At 48.5% G+C, this 19,628-nt stretch overlaps 1 protein-coding gene across 1 annotated transcript in view; it reads right to left on the bottom strand.

The window, feature by feature from the left end:
- Nucleotides 1-19,628, bottom strand: part of PLB1 (phospholipase B1) — a 120,385-nt gene that overhangs the window by 61,979 nt on the left and 38,778 nt on the right. Inside the window, exons 12-17 of the mRNA XM_076000445.1 lie at nucleotides 19,119-19,175; nucleotides 14,359-14,430; nucleotides 13,363-13,437; nucleotides 11,208-11,271; nucleotides 2,971-3,029; nucleotides 1,095-1,168 (exon numbers count right to left, since the gene is read on the bottom strand). Coding sequence (XP_075856560.1) covers nucleotides 1,095-1,168; nucleotides 2,971-3,029; nucleotides 11,208-11,271; nucleotides 13,363-13,437; nucleotides 14,359-14,430; nucleotides 19,119-19,175 — 401 coding nt within the window. The remainder of the gene's footprint in view (nucleotides 1-1,094; nucleotides 1,169-2,970; nucleotides 3,030-11,207; nucleotides 11,272-13,362; nucleotides 13,438-14,358; nucleotides 14,431-19,118; nucleotides 19,176-19,628) is intronic.

The raw sequence follows: 19,628 nt of genomic DNA, 5'->3' as shown, positions 1-19,628 counted from the left end.
TCTTCTAGAGAATAAGGGATCTTCCAAGCCAATTCCAGAATTTCAAGGTGGTCTAAGTTAGATGGGATTCTAGGCGTAAAAATATGAAGCATTCCCATTTTTATTGGATTCCCTGCTTTTCCATACTCCCTCACTCTGTGCCAAGCATGTCTGGGGACATCTAAAAGGTTCCCCAAATGTTTGGGGCTTAGCTCTGTGGAGCAACATGAGGGGGCAATGCCAGAGATTCAGCGCTCAGGCGAAAGCTGGTGACAGGTGGAGATGCCAGACTCCAGGGTGAGGAAACACCTAACCTGCCCCAGCTGGCCTTTCAAAGCACGGAGGTAAAGCGCAAGTCCTGCCGGCTGCAGCTGGCGGCAGAGGGTTGCTCACAGGCAAAGAGGGAACAAACCTGCCCAAAGCAATCCATGACGGGGGCATGCACTGGATTAGGGGTCAAGAACCATTTGCTCTGCCTCTTGTTCTTTACCATCTGGTTCTGTGATCTTGGACAGGTTACTTGCCCTCTCTGAGCCTTGTTTCCTCAAACATTTTCCTCAAAAAAATGAAGGCCCTTTAATAATGATACCAACTACCATTTCTATCCGCTTTGTGTTGGGCGCTACCCTGGGCACTTCAATTCTCTCTAATCTTCAGGCAGTGCTTGGTAGTACTATTATCCTTGCATCAAAGATGAGGAGACAATTTTGGAGAGGTTAGGCTTGCCCAAGGTCACATATAGCTGGGCAGTTGGGGCTCACGAACAGCTCTGGTTCTGAAGACAATGATCTGTTTCTCATTCAGGCCGCTGCCTTCTTCTGACATTACATCACAGAGGGGAAATGTAAGACAGAGAAGAATTTCCAACCCAGGCATCTATGTAGTTTCTCACCTAAACAACTCCTGCTTCAGGTCTCAGGCTCCTATTTTGGGGACTGCAATGGTTTGGGGAAACTGTTCACATTACCTTCTTTAAGTTAAACCTGGAAGTTTGTCATGGCAAAGAACCAGGTGGCCCGTTTTTCTGCTTGAGGCACTGTTTTCTAGAATGCTCAGGGCTCTTCCTTTGCTCTGCAACAAAAGGGTCTCTGGGGCCTTGCCACACCCTCACTTACCTCCAGGACAGGCCTCGGTACTGAGTCAGCACGTCCAAGATGTTCCCAGGCGTGGACCCGGCCCCATTGCCTGCCTGAGAGGGAAAAACAAGGGGGTGAGTTTCCCTATGTTTCCCATGGCCCACTTCTGGCTGCCTGCCGGAAGGGCCGTGTTCTCATCCTGCACAGGATCACCAGGATGGCCCCTAGAATCTGGGGTCTAGATGGCACCGCGGCTCGATGTGCATCCTGCCTCTGCAGAGATGAGCAAGAGCTCCCACCGGGCATGCCTGGCGCCGTCCGCAGGCCTGCCTCATTCTAAGAAACCCTGCCTGGACCCAGACCAAGTGAAACCAGCTTAGCAAAAGTACGCTGGAAACTAGACTGTACATTTTTCAAAAGGACACATTTCAGAGTCTTTTCTCATTTTTTAAAGACGTGAAATATGTTGTAAAAGGAAACATTTTATAATCCTTCTATACTATCTCACATACGTACAGTTTAAAAAGTAGTAACAAAACGAAATCCTAGCTACCTTACCACTCAGCTGAAGAAAGAGCACGATGTGGGCACGCTCTACAGGTGCCTGTCCCTTGCCTAAAGCTTGTTTGTGAGCAGAGCTCTTCCAAAGGCCATGCTGAAGCCTGACCTCCACCAGAGGTCCCCCCTGTGCCACCCAACCCCAGGCATGAGTCCTACTCTCTAGTGCCCCATTCCTTTGCTACCTGCCAGGTAGGCCTCCCAGGAAGTCCTGCGCAGCTGTGCTCAGTCTTGATGACTCCCTATCCTGAGAGTATCTTTAAGGAGACCAGAGAGTTAGGGGGAGGTGACCTAAGACCCCACTGGGCAGGAAGCAGTTGAGATTAAGCAGGGTGGGAAGGTGCTAAGGACCAGCCTGCCAGTCCTTCCTGAGAGGTTATGAGCAGCTGGGCCTTTGGTGGAAGAGTCGCTGCAGGGCCATGGAGGAGGCTGCTACAGTATAGGGATGGAGTCCTGATCCTGGCTCCAGCACTTGCAAGCTGCGTGGCATGAGCACTCACTCCACCCTGCCCAGCTGCACCTTCTTTATTGCTTGAATCTAAGGAAAGTCACACTTCACAGGATTTTGTCATGAGGACGTTGAGTCAGATATTATCACATGAACAGGCCACAGACATGAAAGGTGTCAGCTGGTCTTTGGGGAGCATTTGGCTGGAGATCCTGCATTTCGTTGACCCAGGGAACAGCAGCTGAGTCTATAATGAGTGGCTATCCAATGGAAGCTGGTGTCTGGGGACCTCTGGGTACACCTGCCCCCGGGCTCTCAAAAGGCCTCATTCAGCTTTTCATGGCTAGATAGCTCTTTGTAAGAGGGGGGGTGTCCCTGTGGGACAGCTGCAGTGGGCTTGGGTCATCTCTGGCACCTCCGCCTCCTCCATTGACTCCTGCCTTCTCACCCTCCCTGCCACCATTATCACTTTTTTCTGTCTTGTCATCTCTTCACCCCTCTCCTTCATACCATCTTCCCTCAGCTTTCCAACATGGGCAAAACAAAGCACTGGCTCCTCGACAGAGTTCTACAGAGTTCTAACCACGCTGGGGAGACCTGGTCCAATCCTGCCCCACCGCTGACAGGCTGTGTGGCTCACTCCTGTCACCCGTGCTCACTCTGGGGTCCCTCCACTCCTGCTCTTTTTTCCAACACTGAGGCAGGAAGATGAGGCTAGAATGGCGGCGGGAAACCACCGTGGGCAGGGAATGCTGTTGAATGCCAGGGTGAGTTGGGGGGAAAGAGAGGAACTGGAGATCGGGACCCGGGATGGCAAAGTTTAAGAGCTAGGAGACCTCCTCTCTCCAGGTTCTCATTTCGAGATCTTTTCCTCTCCTGCCCCTTCCTTCTACCATCAGGGTCACTTACCGTGAGAGAGTCACCCAGTGCTCCAATTACTTTGATGTCAGCCGGCTTCAGCCTATGAACTGAGAGAACAAGCAGGAGTGAATGGAAAATGGGAGATTTTTAGGAAAGCACTGGGCCTGTCTCCTGAAAACAAACGAACATCTTCCAGGGAAATGGAGAGAAAGTCAGTTTTTAACAGCTATACACTTTGGGCAAAAGATAGGAAAAGGCCACCCTTGTCAATAGGGGCAACAGTGCCAGCCATGGAGCCTGAGTGCTCGTCTCTTCTCTGCAGCACCTGGGCACAGAGGTCGGGACCCGAAAGGTGGCCCTGCTTTAAGAGGGGAACTGCTCGTGTTTGCTGAGACCTGATGCTACAGGTGAGAAGTGGCAGCCATTGGCAAGGTGATTTGGGAGTAGGGAAGGAATTGTCGTGGAAGCACAACCAATACTTTATCCTAGAATCTGAAGATACTTGGGATAAAAATATTATATATCATCCTATGAAAACATCAGCTCAGTTTAATGTGAAAAGGGAAACACTTTTATACCACTGACTATTTTTTAAATTGACATGAAATTCACAACATAACAAAATTAACCATTTCAAAGTGAATGATTCAGTGGTATTTAGTATATTCACAACATCGTGCAACCATCACCTCTACCTGGCTCCAAAACATTTTCCTTACCCTAAAAGGAGACCCTGTACCCATTACGCAGTTGCTCCCCATTTTTCCCTCCCCCTGGTGCCTGGCAACAAATAATCTGCTTTCCATCTCTATGGATTTACCCATTTATGTAAAATATGGATATTTTACATAAATAGCATCATACAATTTGTGACTTTTTGTGTCTGGCTTCTTCTACCATGCACGTTTGCAAGGTTCAACTATGTTATAGCATATGTCAATACTTCATTCCTTTCTATGGCTGAGTAACATTCCACTGTATGCATATACCATTTTGTTTATTCATTCATCTGTTGATAGGCATTTGGGCTGTGTCCATGTTTTGGCTATTATGAATAACACTGCTGTAAACCTTTGGTACAAGTGTTTGTTTGAATGCTGGCTTTTAATTATTTGGGATATATACCTGAGAGTGGGATTGGTGGGTCATATGGTAATCTTACTATGTTTAGCTTTTTGAGGATCCATTAACCTGTTTTTCCCACAGCCTGACTCCATTTTTAAAAAATCTCTCAAGTTTAATCACATACTGTGACGTGGCAGCTATTAGTTCATAGGACAAACATATTAAACACCAAGCAGTGGTGGGATACTCTGGGGTCTACACAGAGATCAGAAATGGAGAAGCCCTCAAGAAGCTCACAGGCTAAGGAGAAAATGAGAAACATCCACAGTTAGAACCATGCATAGACTGATAAATGCTAAGAGAGATATAAAGTGATATGAAGTTTGAGAGCTGGAGGGATGATCTCTCCTTGGGGGTGTGAGGAAGGGTCACAGCAGGCTTCATGGGGAAGGTGGCAATTGAATTAAGCCTCAGGAAATACTGAGACAAGGATGAGGGAGAGAGAGAAGGGGTGATGGAGGGAAAAGTATAAAGGACAGATATGGTATGGTAAAGTGTGTGACATCTATAAAGCACAGTTGGTCGCATAGTTTGGCTTAAGTGAAGAGCATATGAGAGAGACTAACAGAAAATAACGTCAGAAAGGCAGATGGGGCCACAGGCCTTTTATGCCTGGCTAATGAGTTAGGAGCTTAACATAACCATTGCTATATATGAAATTACATACATACTTATACCATACTGTATCCACCTACCCCTTTACCTTATGCACATACGATCATGAATCCAAGTGCAGCTGGGGACCACACCTACAATTGCTTCTGCCATATACAGCTTGGTCCCTCAAGTCACAAGCTCACCTCCCACTCTCCCAATTACCTTACTCCCAAGGTTCCCCCGAGTTTGCCAGAGCTCCACCTTTGCTCTCAGGGGTGTCTTCCGTCATCTCTAGGGGTGCAGTGCTGCGCTAAGTTGTGAAAATAGCTTTCACGCCTCAGAAGCAGCCTAACACAGAGAGTGTACCAGGGAGCGGCCCACCCCAGGAGAAGGGGCCCACCATTTCAGTGGGCCATTGCTTAAGATGGACAAGCTGAAAGTTGTCTGCAGGAGGAAACCTATAAAAACCTGCAGTGAAACACAGAGGACAAGATGATTTCAACACAGCTGGACTACAGATAGCCCACAGCACCCACTGACATCCAAATCCTGATTGTGGGATTATACCCATGCAGGAAGCTGTATTAGCACACAGTGGAAAAGATGCCCAGAGGGATCCCCGGGCCTCGCCTCCTTCCATGGAGACATCTCGTCAAAGTCCATGCTGCCTGCTGACCGGAACTGCCACGCCAACTGAGGATCTGCTCTCACTGGAAAAGTAAATAGTCCTTGCCTCTTCCCATGAAAGGATACAAACCCCTGCATAATTGTGAATGTATACATGCAAAATACATAGATTAGTGGTCCTCAAACTTCAGTGTGCATCAGAATCACCTGGAGGGCTTGCTCAAATACAGATGGCGGTGCCCCGAACTCAGACTTTCTGATTCAGTAGGTCTGGGATGGGATCAAGGGTTTGCTTCCCCACCCCACCATCCCCAAGAAATGGGTCTCACTCTGTTGTTACCCAGGCTGAAGTGCAGTGGTGCGATCATAACTCACTGCAGCTTCGAATTCCTGGGCTCAAGGGATTCACCTGCCTCAGCTTCTCGAGTCGCTGGAACTACAGGTGCGCACCATGCCCGGCTAATGTTTTTTCTTTTCTTCTTCTTTTTTTTAAGAGACAGGGGTCTCACTATGTTAAACTCCTGGTCTCAGTGATCCTCCTGCCTCAGTCTCCCTGGGTGGCTGGGATTGCAGCTGTGTGCCACCACACCCAGCAGGATTAGCAGTTCTAGCAAGTGCCCAGTAATTAATGCTGACGCTACCAGTCAAGTCTGGGTGCCATCTTTTGAGAACCACTGATACAGGCACTTTTGTATTTTTGAAGCTGTTGGTGGTGGTCAGTTTCTACACTTGTAGTTGGCCTAGCAAGGTGGCTCACAACTGTAATCCTAGCACTCTGAGAGGCCAAGGCAGGAGGATCATTCAAGGTCAGAAGTGCAAGACCAGCCTGGGCAAGAGGGAAACCCCTGTCTCTACTAAAAATAGAAATAAATTAATTGTCCAACTAAAAACATATAGAAAAAATTAGCTGGGCATGGTGGCACATGCCTGTAGTCCCAGCTACTCAGGAGGCTGAGGCAGAAGAATTGCTTGAGCCCAGGAGTTTGAGGTTGCTATGAGCTAGGCTGATGCCATGACACTCTAGCCCAAGCAGCAGAGTGAGACTCTGTCTTAAAAAAAAAAAAAAAAAAAAAAAAAGTTTCTACACTTGTAGCTAAAAAGACCAGAATTGTTTCTTTCTATAAATTGTCCCTTGGCTCACACAACTGAAGCTGCCATTGCACATTCTGATGGCAGGTTTGCAGCTCTGCCTCTTAGATTCAAGAGCCACTGAGTGGCTTTCTTCAGAGCTCTTCCTCCTTCCCTAGCACCATGCCTTGAATTCCTCCTTACACATGTGTACACACAACACACCCCCTTCCACATGATTACAGCCTGCTTGGCCCTTCCCAGACACCCACAGCTACAGGATTTGGTTAGAGGAACAATATCAAATCACAAAGCCAGCTGCAGTGCACACGTCCACAGGGCTGAGCACGAGAACTTTAAAATGATCTCTTCTCAAAGAAATCAAGCTATGGGTAAAAAAGGCAACAAAATGGAAAATAAGAGCCCCTCTCTTCAATTCTGGAGTGGTTTATTTTAGTTCCTGGTGATGATAGTCAATCACTATATTCTTAATGCCATAATGCAAAATATAGTTAATTCTAAGAGCTTTAGCTAGAGTGTGAAGGTTAGGGGAAATCTTTAGGGCTGGTAAAATGTGGAAGAGATGAAAATATTTGCTTCAAAAGCATTATTATTATAGTTTGCTAAAGGGGCAGCTAAAACTGACCATTCCTATCTCCTAAATTTGTAGCATAAAGAATACACACACGTATGTTTATGTCCGTGTGTGTACATATGTGTAGACAGATTGATTTGGTGGGGGTAGCAGTTTTCCAGTTTTGGTTATTCTGAAGATATCTCAGCAAGATACACAATAATAAACCAAATGAAGCAAGCCTAGGTGGGAGGGGTTGATTTATCTGAGATTTTACTGTTGAGATAGAGCCCAGGGCATTTCGCTGGTTTAATATTCTGCAGACCTTGGTTTGAGGCTTGTTAACGTCATCATATGCGACAAAGACACAGCCTAGAGTACAGCAAAGCACTTTAGCAATTGCTCTCCTTGGAAAAAGAACTATTTAGAGATAAGATTAAATTTGTGTGGCTGATTAGCTAAACATTATCTGGTACAAACTGTCCACCACCTTGAAATAAATCGATAAGCACATCAATAACTCATCAAGATTTCCACAGAGGAGGCCTTTTATCAGAAGGCCATCCAAGGCATGATGAAGGATCATGAATGGCAAGGAAACTGTATACTACATGAAAAGTTATGCCCAGGAGAAAGGTTTGGCACACTGGTGTTTTGTCTTGTGTCACCCAACAACTTAACTACCTGGGGCCATAATCTGTAAAAACCAACTTTCTCTTGATTGACAGCTAGGATTGCCCAACCTACTTGCTGTCTGATTTTAGGGACTTATGTAAGGACTTCCACAATAGTGAAAAGCTGCTAGCACAAAGTTGGAACCTTGTTTCTGCCTTGGAGTCTGTATGAGTTTGTATGAACAAATGTGTGCTCAAGAAATGTGCTAACTTGAATTAAAGGCTAAGTAGCTTATGACAGGGACTTCATAGCTCTCAAAGCTTTAAATGATGAAACTCTGAGGCAGGGAAACACTTATTCATCCAAGTGTCTTGAGGGTGAGTTTGAATTTGCTCAGTAGTCTGTTCATGTCTAGGGACAAGCAGGCTGTTATTCACTGGGTGGCATCATTCCGTTCGGATGGCAGGGTGGGCCAAGGCACCAGACCCAAGAGCAGATGGTAATCATGGAAACAGCTTCAGGACCTACATTAAGCATCACACTCCTGGCTCACAGTGAAGCGAAACCTCTAATGAATGACCACGCAGTGCCATAACCTGGGCCTTTTTCCTACAGGCTTTTGAAGAGCTCATTTTAGCCAAATGTTTCAAATAAATGGTATCAGGGGCTTAGAAAGGAATTAATAGCTTAAAATAAATGAATGAACTGTTCTGGTTTATACTATTGGTAATAGCAGCATATAATTAACTTTGTAAAGCCCTATTGTCAAGAGCAATGAATTTTTCCTCTTCATGGAATTAGCAGATTGACTTTAAGATAGCCAATTTCAATAGAAAGCCAACAAGCCATGTCCCTCTGACTCCTCATTGGTACTCTTATTTGTGAGAAGCTACTTTTTTTCCTCCCCGGGAAAACTTTAAATCAGCTAGTAGGCCCGATTCATTTTTCTCAGTTATGCTAACTATGTAGGGAGAGGGTCACCTAGTAACGTAAAATGATGCATTTATGAAGTTGTAAAGCCCATAGACAGTGACATTTGGCAAATTGCACACGTGCAATGACTAGGAGGGAAAAAAATCACAAGTTTTTTTGTTGGCTACCAAATGCCAATTGGTTACATCAACTCTATAATCTCATCCCAAGGCCCCATAGATCAGTGGAGGAGGTTCATCATTCTTGAGCTCTGACATGTAGTAAGTATGAGACACCTAGGCTGCCAGGGGCCACGGCCTATCGGTGACAGGCAGTACGTTATTTTGGAACATCATTTTTGATGATGTTTAGATCCATATATCTGTGGGTTGATTTGGGAGAAACACTAAGAAAGGGACTACAAAGAAGGTCTTAGTGAAAAATTGTTTCAATGGAAGTCACTTTTGTCTAGCTGATGTTTAAGATCTTTTTCAATCCTGAGCATTGTTGATTTGATGAATTAGAAATACTCAGCAGTTCAGATTAGCTCAACATTTACTGGGTTCCTACCATGTGCTGAGTCATTAGAAGTATAAAGATAAGATGATTCACTTTTATAAGATGTGTATCAGATGCCTTCATTTCGATTATAAATTGCAAACATGATCTCTAGAAGAGTGAATGACCTCACCAGAAATATACTTATCAGAGGAAAATAATAATGTGACCTTGTGCTAAGTCCTTTTGCCTATCCAAGCAGTCACAAGGAAGGTTAGAATGTTCAATCATAGATCAAGAGCACCATGAAATGTGTTTTCATTACTGGCTAGTTAGCAGTGGCCATTTTTCTGAGTGGCACTTTCCAGGTGGGACTCAGAAGGGCAGGCCCAACACCCATCTATGAGTGCTGCCACCAAGGTGGAAAGAGAGAGTGTGTGGGTTCCATCCCCACCTTGCTTAGATGGGGGAGCCTACATCTATCCATCTGTTTTATATAAACAGCTCCTCTCCCTATAGTATCTCAGATCTAAAGGTCTGGAGATTTCTTGCTCTTATATCTCCAAGTGCTGATAAACACAATAATCTCCAGGGTTAGGGAATGAAGAAAAGGTTTACATTTTATCTGGCTTTCAGATGTTGAAATATGCTCTAATGGATTGGTTATCACTGTCATTACAGAAACATAATCTAGACAGATTGCAAAGTGCTTTATAGGTCATCCTTTCAGAGTGATAAGATTAAAAAGGGAATGGCTAGTATTTTGCTGTAAAGAGTATGGCTATTAAAACATTCCAATTGATACTTCCTATATATACATATATCTGTATATAACACATCTCTATCCATATTTATGTATACCTATATCTATACATCTTTGAGAAAGGATTTTTACAATAAGGCCTAAATATGAAGCTGATAATTTATTTCTCCTAGTAAACTAACCAAGAGGAATGAGTTATTGCCAAGTATGGGGGTAGGGAGAAAGACTAAATGTGTGTATATAAGATGGATATCACCTTTCCCACTATTCTGCAACATAGAACAAGAGTCAGTTATAAAAGCTGAGATGCTTATTTTTGTATTTTTTATTTTATTTAACTTTTTGTAGAGACAGGGTCTCACGATGTTGCTCAGGCTGACCTCAAGTGATCCTCCCACCTTGGCCTCCCAAAGTGCTAAGATTATAGGCATGAGCCACTGTGCCCTGCCAAGAGTCAGTTAGGTACCAAGGTTTTGATGAGAAGGTTTTTAATTTCTGTGCTAGTCATCTGGCATAATTTGAGGATGTGGAGCCATGGCATTTATTCGCTTGGCTATCACTCAGCACAAGGAGACATCTGACTGCACAGACTGGCATCCAGGGGAGATTCCTGCTAGGCACTGTGACATCTCCAAACTTAATTTTCTATCTTTCTTGATAATGCCGAGGCATGAGCAGCAAGAGATCAACTAGAATGTAGTTGTAGGCACATAGGCACTTGACAATTCTCTAATACGTGAATGAACAAGAGAATAAATAAATGAACAAATAAGCCACGCTCCAGGACCAAGCCTGGGAACCTACGGCACAGTTGTAATGCTCCTAGGCTGATGTTTTGAGTCACTTGGGTCACCAAACAGCCCTCCCATGACTTCCTAAGGTCACATTCACAGAGCCATCTTTCCCAGGCTGCCTTGCCTGGAGGAAAAGGAGCAGCCCTTAGGCAGACCATCTTTGGGATGGTTGCTGACAACTGCCTAGAATATTCCATGAGTTTCATTTTCACGGCCCAGCAGCCGACATGGTAGAATTGCTGAGAGGCAGTGAAAATGGCACAGTTGTAGGATGGTGTACTTTCCTGTTCTGTGCAGCGTTTGAGTGCATTCTGCACGTGACTCAGGCAGGGACTGTGGACTGGCTACTTTTGCTTTCTGCTTAAATGTACTTGTACTCTTTTGGAGAACAAATTCACCCATCAAGGCCTCAAGGCAGGGACAATGACAACTCACTCGACCAACAACTGGGCTCTCTGAGGAACATGGTGTGGCACAAGGTTAATACTCAATAAATGCTTTCTGATAATGATGTTATCATATTTTAGTTAAAGAATCATCAAACACAGGCATGACCTTATTTATATAAACAGCTATTTCTATTGTCCTTGGAAAACCACTCAGGAGAATTTCCAGTGGTGTGGAAAGCACTTGCCATCGTAAGCCTGCTCTTACTTGTACAATTTCAGGCCTCAAATGAGTTTTTAAAAATCACTAGACTCCAGCTGAGTACCTGAGGTGGGAATCGCGTCGGAAGGGTCCTTGTCAGGACATCTGATTTCCGATCCTTCTCTTACCTGAAATGAGACACACAGAGAAATAAGAAGAAATGGATTTTGCTAAATCAGAAGTTGGGTAGAGAAAGTGGAGCCTCTATTTTATAAAATATCACTTAAAATAAAAATCTTGATGTCTTTGGGATTTTTCCCTGTCCCTCAACACTCATATCCAGTTGTCCACAACATCCTTTCCAAGGGCTTCCGAGTCTGTCCCTCCTCTCTAGTGCCTCCACCTCCACCTAAGTCCAGGCCTTCGCTGTTTCTTGCCTGGAACGTTGCAGCATTCACTGGCATCGCCGCCGGCAGCCTGTGGGCTGGCTCCTCCGCCTTTAGACCCACCCAGGGTGGCCTTTCTCAGCATGTTGCTATGTGCCATCCCGCTGCCCAAATTCTCAGTGAAAGAAGGTTTTTTAACATGTTGTTTATTATTGTGTCCCCAGAGCCTAGAATCGTGCCTGGCATAGTAGATGCTCAACAACAAATAAACTCTTATTTTGTATTAACTTCAGCATAAAGGCCATTTTCCCTAGCATGGCCTAAGAGGCCTCCAGACACTCTGAACTACCAGCCCTTGGCCAAAGTCTCTGTACTCTCCAGGCAGCCATGCCTCTGCCCAAGCACTTACCGCTGCTCTCCCTCTCCCCTTTCCTCCCGTTTTCTCACCTCCCATCCACCTGGCCCAACCTTAGTCATCATTCAAGGCTGCAGTAACCGGTATACTTCGGAAAGCCATCCTCAACTTTCTCCTGTCTGAGTTAACTTCTTTTACTCTGTGTTCCCAGAAAACCCCGGGAACACTTTAATGACAGCACTTATTACATTGTCCTGTAATTGCCTGCCGACTTATCTGTTTCTCTGCCAGACTGAGTTCCTTGGGACAAGCAATGTCTTTATGTTTTTCTCTCTCATGCCTGGTATCCATCTATCCATTGATTGAACAAATAATTATTGGGTATCTACTCTGACCAGCCTCAGTGAGCTTGCATTCTAGTGGTACACTGCAGATATCCAATAAATGGATCCTGAAGGAATGTATCATTGCCTTTTATCAGATGATGATATAGCAATACTTACAGAATTCATGATATGCCAGATACTATTATAAGTGTGTTATACTTACTAACCCATTATAATGTAATAACTCTATGAGGTAGGACTACTGTTATCGCTATTTCCCAAATTAAAGAGTCAAGGCACAGAGAGGTTAAGTACCTTGCTCATTGATGCAGAGCCAGTAGGTGAAAGAGTCTGGATTTGAACCCAGAGCTGGGTACCTCGCCTCACTGTGCTTTGCTGACTCTTGGGTGCATCCTCATTGCTATGATATTAGAAAGTGTGGGACAAGTGGATAAGAATATTTCACACTGCCTCTCTCGGGGCGGAGGCCCAGGCCATCAACTCTGCCTCCACCACTTGGAGTCAATCTCACCCTCTTTCGTAAAACAAGGAGGCAAGGATGTCACTAGGACCAAATTTCTCTCAACCCATCTCAGCCCCCAGTTCTCGGAGAAAGAGGACATCGACCTTGAGGTGTTTCTTGGTTCTGCAGAGAAGTGCAGGGTGCCCTATCTAATCTCAACAGGAAGTGTCACAGAGGGACTCCTGAGATAAACAGCAGCAAGATATGAGCGGGGGTTCACCAAGGCGTGCACTGACTTCGAAGGCCTTTGGTCTCTATACTTGCTGGGTTCAGATTTTATCACATTTCTCTGCCTTTCCTGAATTTTCTCTTCAGATTAAGGCCTCAAAGGAGTTCAGAAGAACTTATCGGAGATTTAGGAAGGGCCTGAGGAATTTGCCTTGCATCCCAACACACTGGGCACAGGAGGTGCCTGGCAGCCCCAGCAGCCTGTGAAGCCACAGCGCTGGGTGCTGAGGAGGTTCTGGAACTGCAGCGGGCTCTGTTTCCAGGCACGCACTCGATCCTCCAGCCTCCCCCAGCCTGCCCGGACCGAATCTCCAATGTCTATGGCAGCTTCCCTCAGCCTGCTCAGAGGCAGATGGAATTCCAGGACACAAAGAACCACAGGGAAGGTTCCAAAGATTCAGCAAAGGGTGTGGCCCCTGGTTCATTTGTGTGTTCATCAATTACAGAAAACCTTTCCTTACCTCCAGCTTCCCTTGGTGTTTTGACAGTCTGGCCAGGTAGTTGCTGTTCCTGTAGGTGTACAGGTAGGGGCTCTCCTGCAGAGAAATGTAGCATGTTACAACCACAACCCAGAATTTTGCACCCCTTAGTTAACAGGCTTTATCATCCAGCAATGCCCTTGGCTAACTTGGAGCATTCATATCATCCTTTCCATGAGGACCAAACCATCCTCTGGATTTTCCTCTCTGCTGCCCAGCAGGTGCCTGAACATCAGTGCTTTGAGTTTCCCACTCACGGTGGGAAGAGCCAGGCTCTTGCTGTCTGCCCTGGAGATTCTTACTACCAGGCTAAGGATATGTATTTCAATGAGAAGAGAACCTAATTTTAAGCTTCTCAGCAACGAAAGCTCAAAGGGAAACAGAGTAAGTTATTTGCTTCTTATTGCCTAGTAATGAAAAACTTACCAATTTATCAACAAAGCCAAAAATCTGACTAGTCTTAAATGATAGAAGGAATCCCATTCATTTATGTTATTTGTTCATCCATTTATTTGGCGATGTGAATGATATGCCAACTACCTATCAGATGCACATTTGAGACAAAGCCAAATGATCCGCTGTCAAGACTGCTCAGGCACTCATCATCCCCACCTCCTTCTCCACCCGAGAGGGAGGAAGTTCTAGAAATGGCATCTGGGGGGCCCAGGCCAATGCCCCAGAAAAGATGGGTAGGAGCAGCACTGGGGCCAGGTGAGCTGTGGCTTTGTCCCTGTGCCTTCCACAGACATGGAGGGAACCTCGGTTTTGCTAAAACTGCTTTCATGGCCCGCAGTGTAAGCCTTTAGACAGCTGTGTATGCAGACCTCTGCCCCAGGCCCAGAAGAACAGAGCCAGGATTCTCATGGGGCTAACGTCTCAGTTGTGTAAGACCCTCACTTCACGGGAAAGCCCACTAAGCCACCTCATCTGTCCCCTCGATTCAGTAAGATATCCCCTCCCCTGCCCAGTGCCTCCTACCTGAGAGGGACATTTCACTGGCCGCCACTCTTTTGCATTGAGCGGCTCGGCTTTCTGGCCTGCTGGCTCCATCTAGAAAAGAAGGTGGTCTTCAGAACACAGAGGCCCGTGCAGGTAGCAGCCTTCCACGGCACCACTGAGAAGGACTCATGAGACCTGTGTTTCTCAGAGTCTGACTTCCGGACCAGCAGCATCACCTGGGAACTCTTTGGAAATGCAGATTTCCAGCCACCATCCCAGATCTACTGACTCAGAAACTCTGGGGGTAGGGTACAGCCATCTGTGTCTTAACAAGGCCCCTTCCAGGTGATTCTGAGGCACATGCAGGTTTGAAAACCGCTACATAAGAGGAATCATTGGATTTCTGACCTTGGAAGGAAGGACTTCCTGATTCACTCCTTATGATACTACAGAAGGAGAAACACCACCAGAGAGGTTGAGGTGGGGCCTGGTCAGCCAAGGCAGACCTGGGACTAGGGCATTGGTGTCTTGGATCCAACCAGATGGGGCCTGGGTCATGCCCATGTCTTTAACGAGGACACAGAGATACAGTGACATGGAACACGGCACACCCCACTCACAAACAACCAGACTATCTAGTGATTCAGGAGCCAGGGCTGTGTGTCAACTCTGAAATAGGCAGCTACTTAGATGACAACCACGAAGGCCACCTAACAACATAGACAATAGCTATGGCGTAGCAGCAGGGGACACCAGCAGGTGATCAACTTAGGGAGAAGCATTGAAGACAGGGAAACGAAGGCAGTTGAAGAATTAGATGAGAAACCTGTTTTGGAAGTTCTTTTTGTTATTTCAAAATGTTCATCATACAGATATCAGCACTTAAAAAGAAAATGCAACGGCTTTGCGAGAATCACAGATTTTTCTCTTGCATGTGAAACCTGCAAAACAAGAGGCCTGGGAACCTCTTGTTTTGCTGTCAGCGGGTCTGCCCACAGGGGCTGGGCTCCCACAGCACCTTGGTCCCCCACCTCCCCTTCCAACAGCTTTGACAGAGGGTGCTGGAGGTCACTGGTCACAGATTCTGCCAGCAATATCTTAGCCCGGCCTCTGGGCTCCAGGAAACAAGCAGCTGGGAAAGAACTGCACCCTTCTCAGGATGGGCTCCTAACCCAGATAGTAGGACATCCCGATAAGGAGGTGTAACTAGCTTACTTAGCGTTTGGAAGAGGAGTGGCAACTCCTCAGCTCACAGGCTGGGGTGAAACTGGACTGTGCTTCTTTCAGTTTTGTTCTGATGGTGGCTGTTCCCAGAAACGGAAGGTCCCTCCCAGAACACTCGGGGCTGCTCTCAGAGGGATTTAGCCCGGGGCAGAGGCTGGGCCTGGTGTTCATCTTGCTGCCTTCCCTCCTCCAACCTTTTAAGAATCTAATCAATAAAATCTGGAAAGAAACCACGAGAGAGCCAGACCTAAGATTCTGGTGATGTGGATACAGCAGAGCCTCTTTTTGTAAGGACCTCAGACAAGGACAATTCGTAGGTTTTCCCAGTAAACTCACTTCCATTAAGAACTTAGTCCTAAATGTCTCTTTAAGAGTCACCTACATCCTCCTCCTTCCACAGATCCCCTTCTCGAGGCTCTGACCTCTCTCCTCCGTGTCCTCAAAGGATGAGAGCGGCGTGGCCCTCTTTCTCCGCCACCCTGCGCTGCGCACAGATGCACGTTTTACTCTCGGGACAACTGGTGCCGGTCTGAGATTCTACTCCACTCTTTGGTCCTTTAGTCACTGCATCTCATCAGTACTGCTTCCCTGCCACCGTAGAATTAACTGGAGTGTGGGAAGGATGAGGGGATGACATTTAAAATCCTCTTTGAGGAGGATTCTTCCTCAACTGCGAGCAAGTCCTGAGTTCCTTATCCTGCCCTGTGGCTTCAGCACCTCATGCAGGGTTTGGAATAAAATGGATGGTCAGTGATCACTGGAAGAATCTGGGACTTGTACACTACCCTGCACAAGAATTACCAGAAGTTGGTGAGCCAGACGCAGAAAGAGGGGACGAGTTATGTCCTGGACACAAGATTCTCCTAAGCTCGGTACCAGGAGTGCAAGCTTCAGCCTGGGGACCTCACTCAGCTGGGACAGTTCCAAGCGTGTTTCAAATGGGGCCACTCACACTGCCACGTGCTGGCGTGTGGTGCTTTTCCCCTCACTGGTCCTCAGAGCTTACACCTGTGCTCAGGGTGGTCAGGGAGGGCGAATGCTGACGTGGCCCATGCACGTGGCTCTGTGGCTGCAGAGCAGAGACCCCCGTCCCAGTTGTGTCCTGGGAGTGGAAGAGGACGGAAGTGGTGGGCCCAGCCCCCTGTGCTCACTGCATTCTGCTCACCCCCGTTCCCCACCAGGCAGGCAGGCAGCCCTCACTCGGGCCCTGTGTGTGTGCGCGAGGGCTGGCATAGAATAGGCACAGCTGGCCTTTATCTCGGTGGTCCCTGTTCAGCCCAACACAGCAGAGAACACAAAGACAGAGACGCCAGCCCTAACCCGTGCCCCAGGAGGACACAATGCGTGCGCCCAAGGGTGTGCTGGAACCCAGTCGCTCCCTGCTCTCACAGGCCCTCTGCTTAGGCTCTGTTGGCAGGTAGAGAAAATGGAGGCCCAGAAATCCCACGTGACTTAAACCACCAAAAGCAGGACTAGAACCAGGTTTTCCGACTTTCATCAGGTGTCCTTTGCCCCAAACTGTCACGTTGTTAGTTTCTCACGGATGAATTCAGGTCTACAGGAGCTTCTGCTCTGTTCTAGCAGCTGTGCTTGCTCTGGGAGCCATGGGTGGTTTGGCATTTTGCTTGTGGGGAAACCAGGGAACAGGCACGTTTAGTGGAACCCCTTCCCCTCTCTCTCCTCCTCCCCATCCCCACTGGCCTGGGCGATGGGAACCTCGAGGGCTTGTCCTGGGAAACTGGACTTGTGGGTGGTTGGACAGGCCTGGAGAGAATGGGGTAACTGCCCTCGTAGGCAAGCCACCGCCTCCTCCCCAGAGCCTGGTGACATCTTCTGCATCCCAGGCCACTGGCCTTGAGGGTGAGACCCTCTATCCCCTCTGTGCACTTGCCCGTCCCGCCCCTGCAGTTGCTACGAGAAGCTGCACATGCACAGGGCCTGTCTGCACAGGAACAAGGCTCAGTAGGTGGTATCATCACTGCTGCCACCAGCACAAAGGACAACAGCAAGATGAAAGGGGAGAGGGAGGAAGGCCCAGCCCTTCCCCTGGACCTGCTCTCTCCAGCTTCTCTGCCTGGGCCCCCCACCCCTCCCTGGGCCTTCCCAGCCTCACGCGCCCTCTCTGACCGGGCCAGCCTCCTTCCTGGCCCTGGCTGCTGCACTTGGCCTGTTCTCCTCTCCATGCTCTTTGCTCACAAAGGCTTTCTGACCCGGGAACGCCCTCCCTGACCTCCAGCAACACGCCCCACAAAGCCAGCTCAAACCCCTCTTCATGGGCTCTCCTGGCCCAGCTGTCCCCACTGCCTCTGGCACCCAGCCCGCACTGCTGGCCGAGTCCCTGTTGATCTTGTCCCTCTCGGCTGCTTGGCCATCCCCAGCCACACCTGAAGGTCAGTAGGGACAGAGGCCACATTTGGTGTGTTCCTCGTATCCTCCTGGGCACCCCGCACAGGGCAGGCCACAGGTAGGTGCCTTTCTGTTGGCTGGGAGCGCGGTGACATGGCAGGAGGAGATCAGTTTGGCTGAGCTGGAATTGGCAGCCCTGCTCCCCCCAGAGAGGGTGCTGGGAGGGCAGCCCCACTGGAGGGGCCGGGATCCCTCTTTCTGCCCCCATGGGAGATCAGCAGCGAGGTGCGTTTGCGGGGGAACGTCCCACCCCATGGTCGTGCCCACCAAGTGGCCCTGTTCAAAGAAATCAAATGCTTTCTTCCGAGGACAGTGTCTCCCCTGATAGGGGCTGTTGGGGCTGTCCCTCCCCCTCCCCCTCCTACACTGGCTGACGTGTGCTGAAATGCAGCTGCTCGCGGAACTCAACACGGCACATCATTTGAGAGAGGGAGAGAAGTTTTTCTAATCCAAGTAAGAAGAAAAACAAATTTCTGTCACTAGAATTCTAAAAATAGGGCAGCTTGATGGGGAAAAAATAAACGGCAAAACCAGGTCTGTCTGGTGCCCTGGAAAGGCTCACAGCCTTGACGTCACAGCCCGTCCACTGACTAACCCAGACATCCCTGGGGCTCTGGAGTCGGGGGAAGCCTGTGGGGTCCACAGTGGGGAGGCCAGCACGCGTCCAGTGCTCAGTACAGGCCAGGCGAGTGCTGCACATTTGGCATGCTGGGCCCAGGGTGGCAGAAAGGGACGAGGCCCTGAGCCCGCACAGCCTGTGAGGGGCAGAATTAAGACTGCACCCAGGTCTTTATCACAGTGAAGTCCATGCTCATCCCAGGCACCACCCTGGGCCTTTAAAACCGTACGATGCCACCTAAGGGTGCAGGAAAGCTGGCCGGGAATGGCGAGGGGAGCCCATTCCCCAGGACCCCACTCAAAGTGGCGTCTTCCACAGACTCTGAGGAAATGGTCCAGCCCCTCAGATGAGGTGGGCAAACTCCCCGGTGGTCAGAGCTGGGCTGTCACCAGGTGTCAGAAGCATCCCTGGTGGCCCAGAACCATCGTCCTGGAGTCTTCCTGGTGCCCTGCAGCCTCCCCTCAGAGCAGTGGGCACAGCAGGCGCCATGGTGGTGGTGACCCTGCCTCCCTCCCTGGTGGCACCCCAGGCCCCAGCCCCGCCCACTCACCATCCTGTTCCAGAGACTCCAGGCGAGCGGGGTGGGGTCCTGGAGCAGAGGCTCCTCCTGAAAGAGAGCCAGATAAGAGAGGAGCCCTTTGTCTCTCCAAGAATGCGACGGGCCTGCTGCACACTGTGAGCCTCTCCCTGGAGGGGAGCTGGGCTGCCCTGACCTGTCCGTCCGGGCCCTTCCCCCCAGCCCCTCCCTCCCTCAGTAATGGCAGGCACATACAGGGCCGCTGTCTGGGGCCGGGGCTCGGGGCCAGAGCCTGCAGGAGCAGGTCAAACATCTGGTCACTCGGAGTTGTCATGGGGCTCTCCAAAACTGAACTGAACAGAACAGGCAAAGGAGCAGGTGGCAGGGAAGGAGTCGGGTGTGGTCTGAGCAGGAGGATGAAGGAAGAGATGGGAAGCTAATGTTCCTCCTGCTCCTCCTAAACCATCACTTTAAACATCCCTTGAGGCCTGGCGGTGGCACAGGGACAGAAACAGGCCAGAGCCAGGAGTCTGGAGGGAGGAA

This window comes from Microcebus murinus, chromosome 3 (genome assembly GCF_040939455.1).
Source record: "Microcebus murinus isolate Inina chromosome 3, M.murinus_Inina_mat1.0, whole genome shotgun sequence".
Lineage (NCBI taxonomy): Eukaryota > Metazoa > Chordata > Mammalia > Primates > Cheirogaleidae > Microcebus > Microcebus murinus.
Note: the sequence above shows the minus strand (reverse complement) of the source record. Positions and strands in the feature narration are given on the sequence as shown.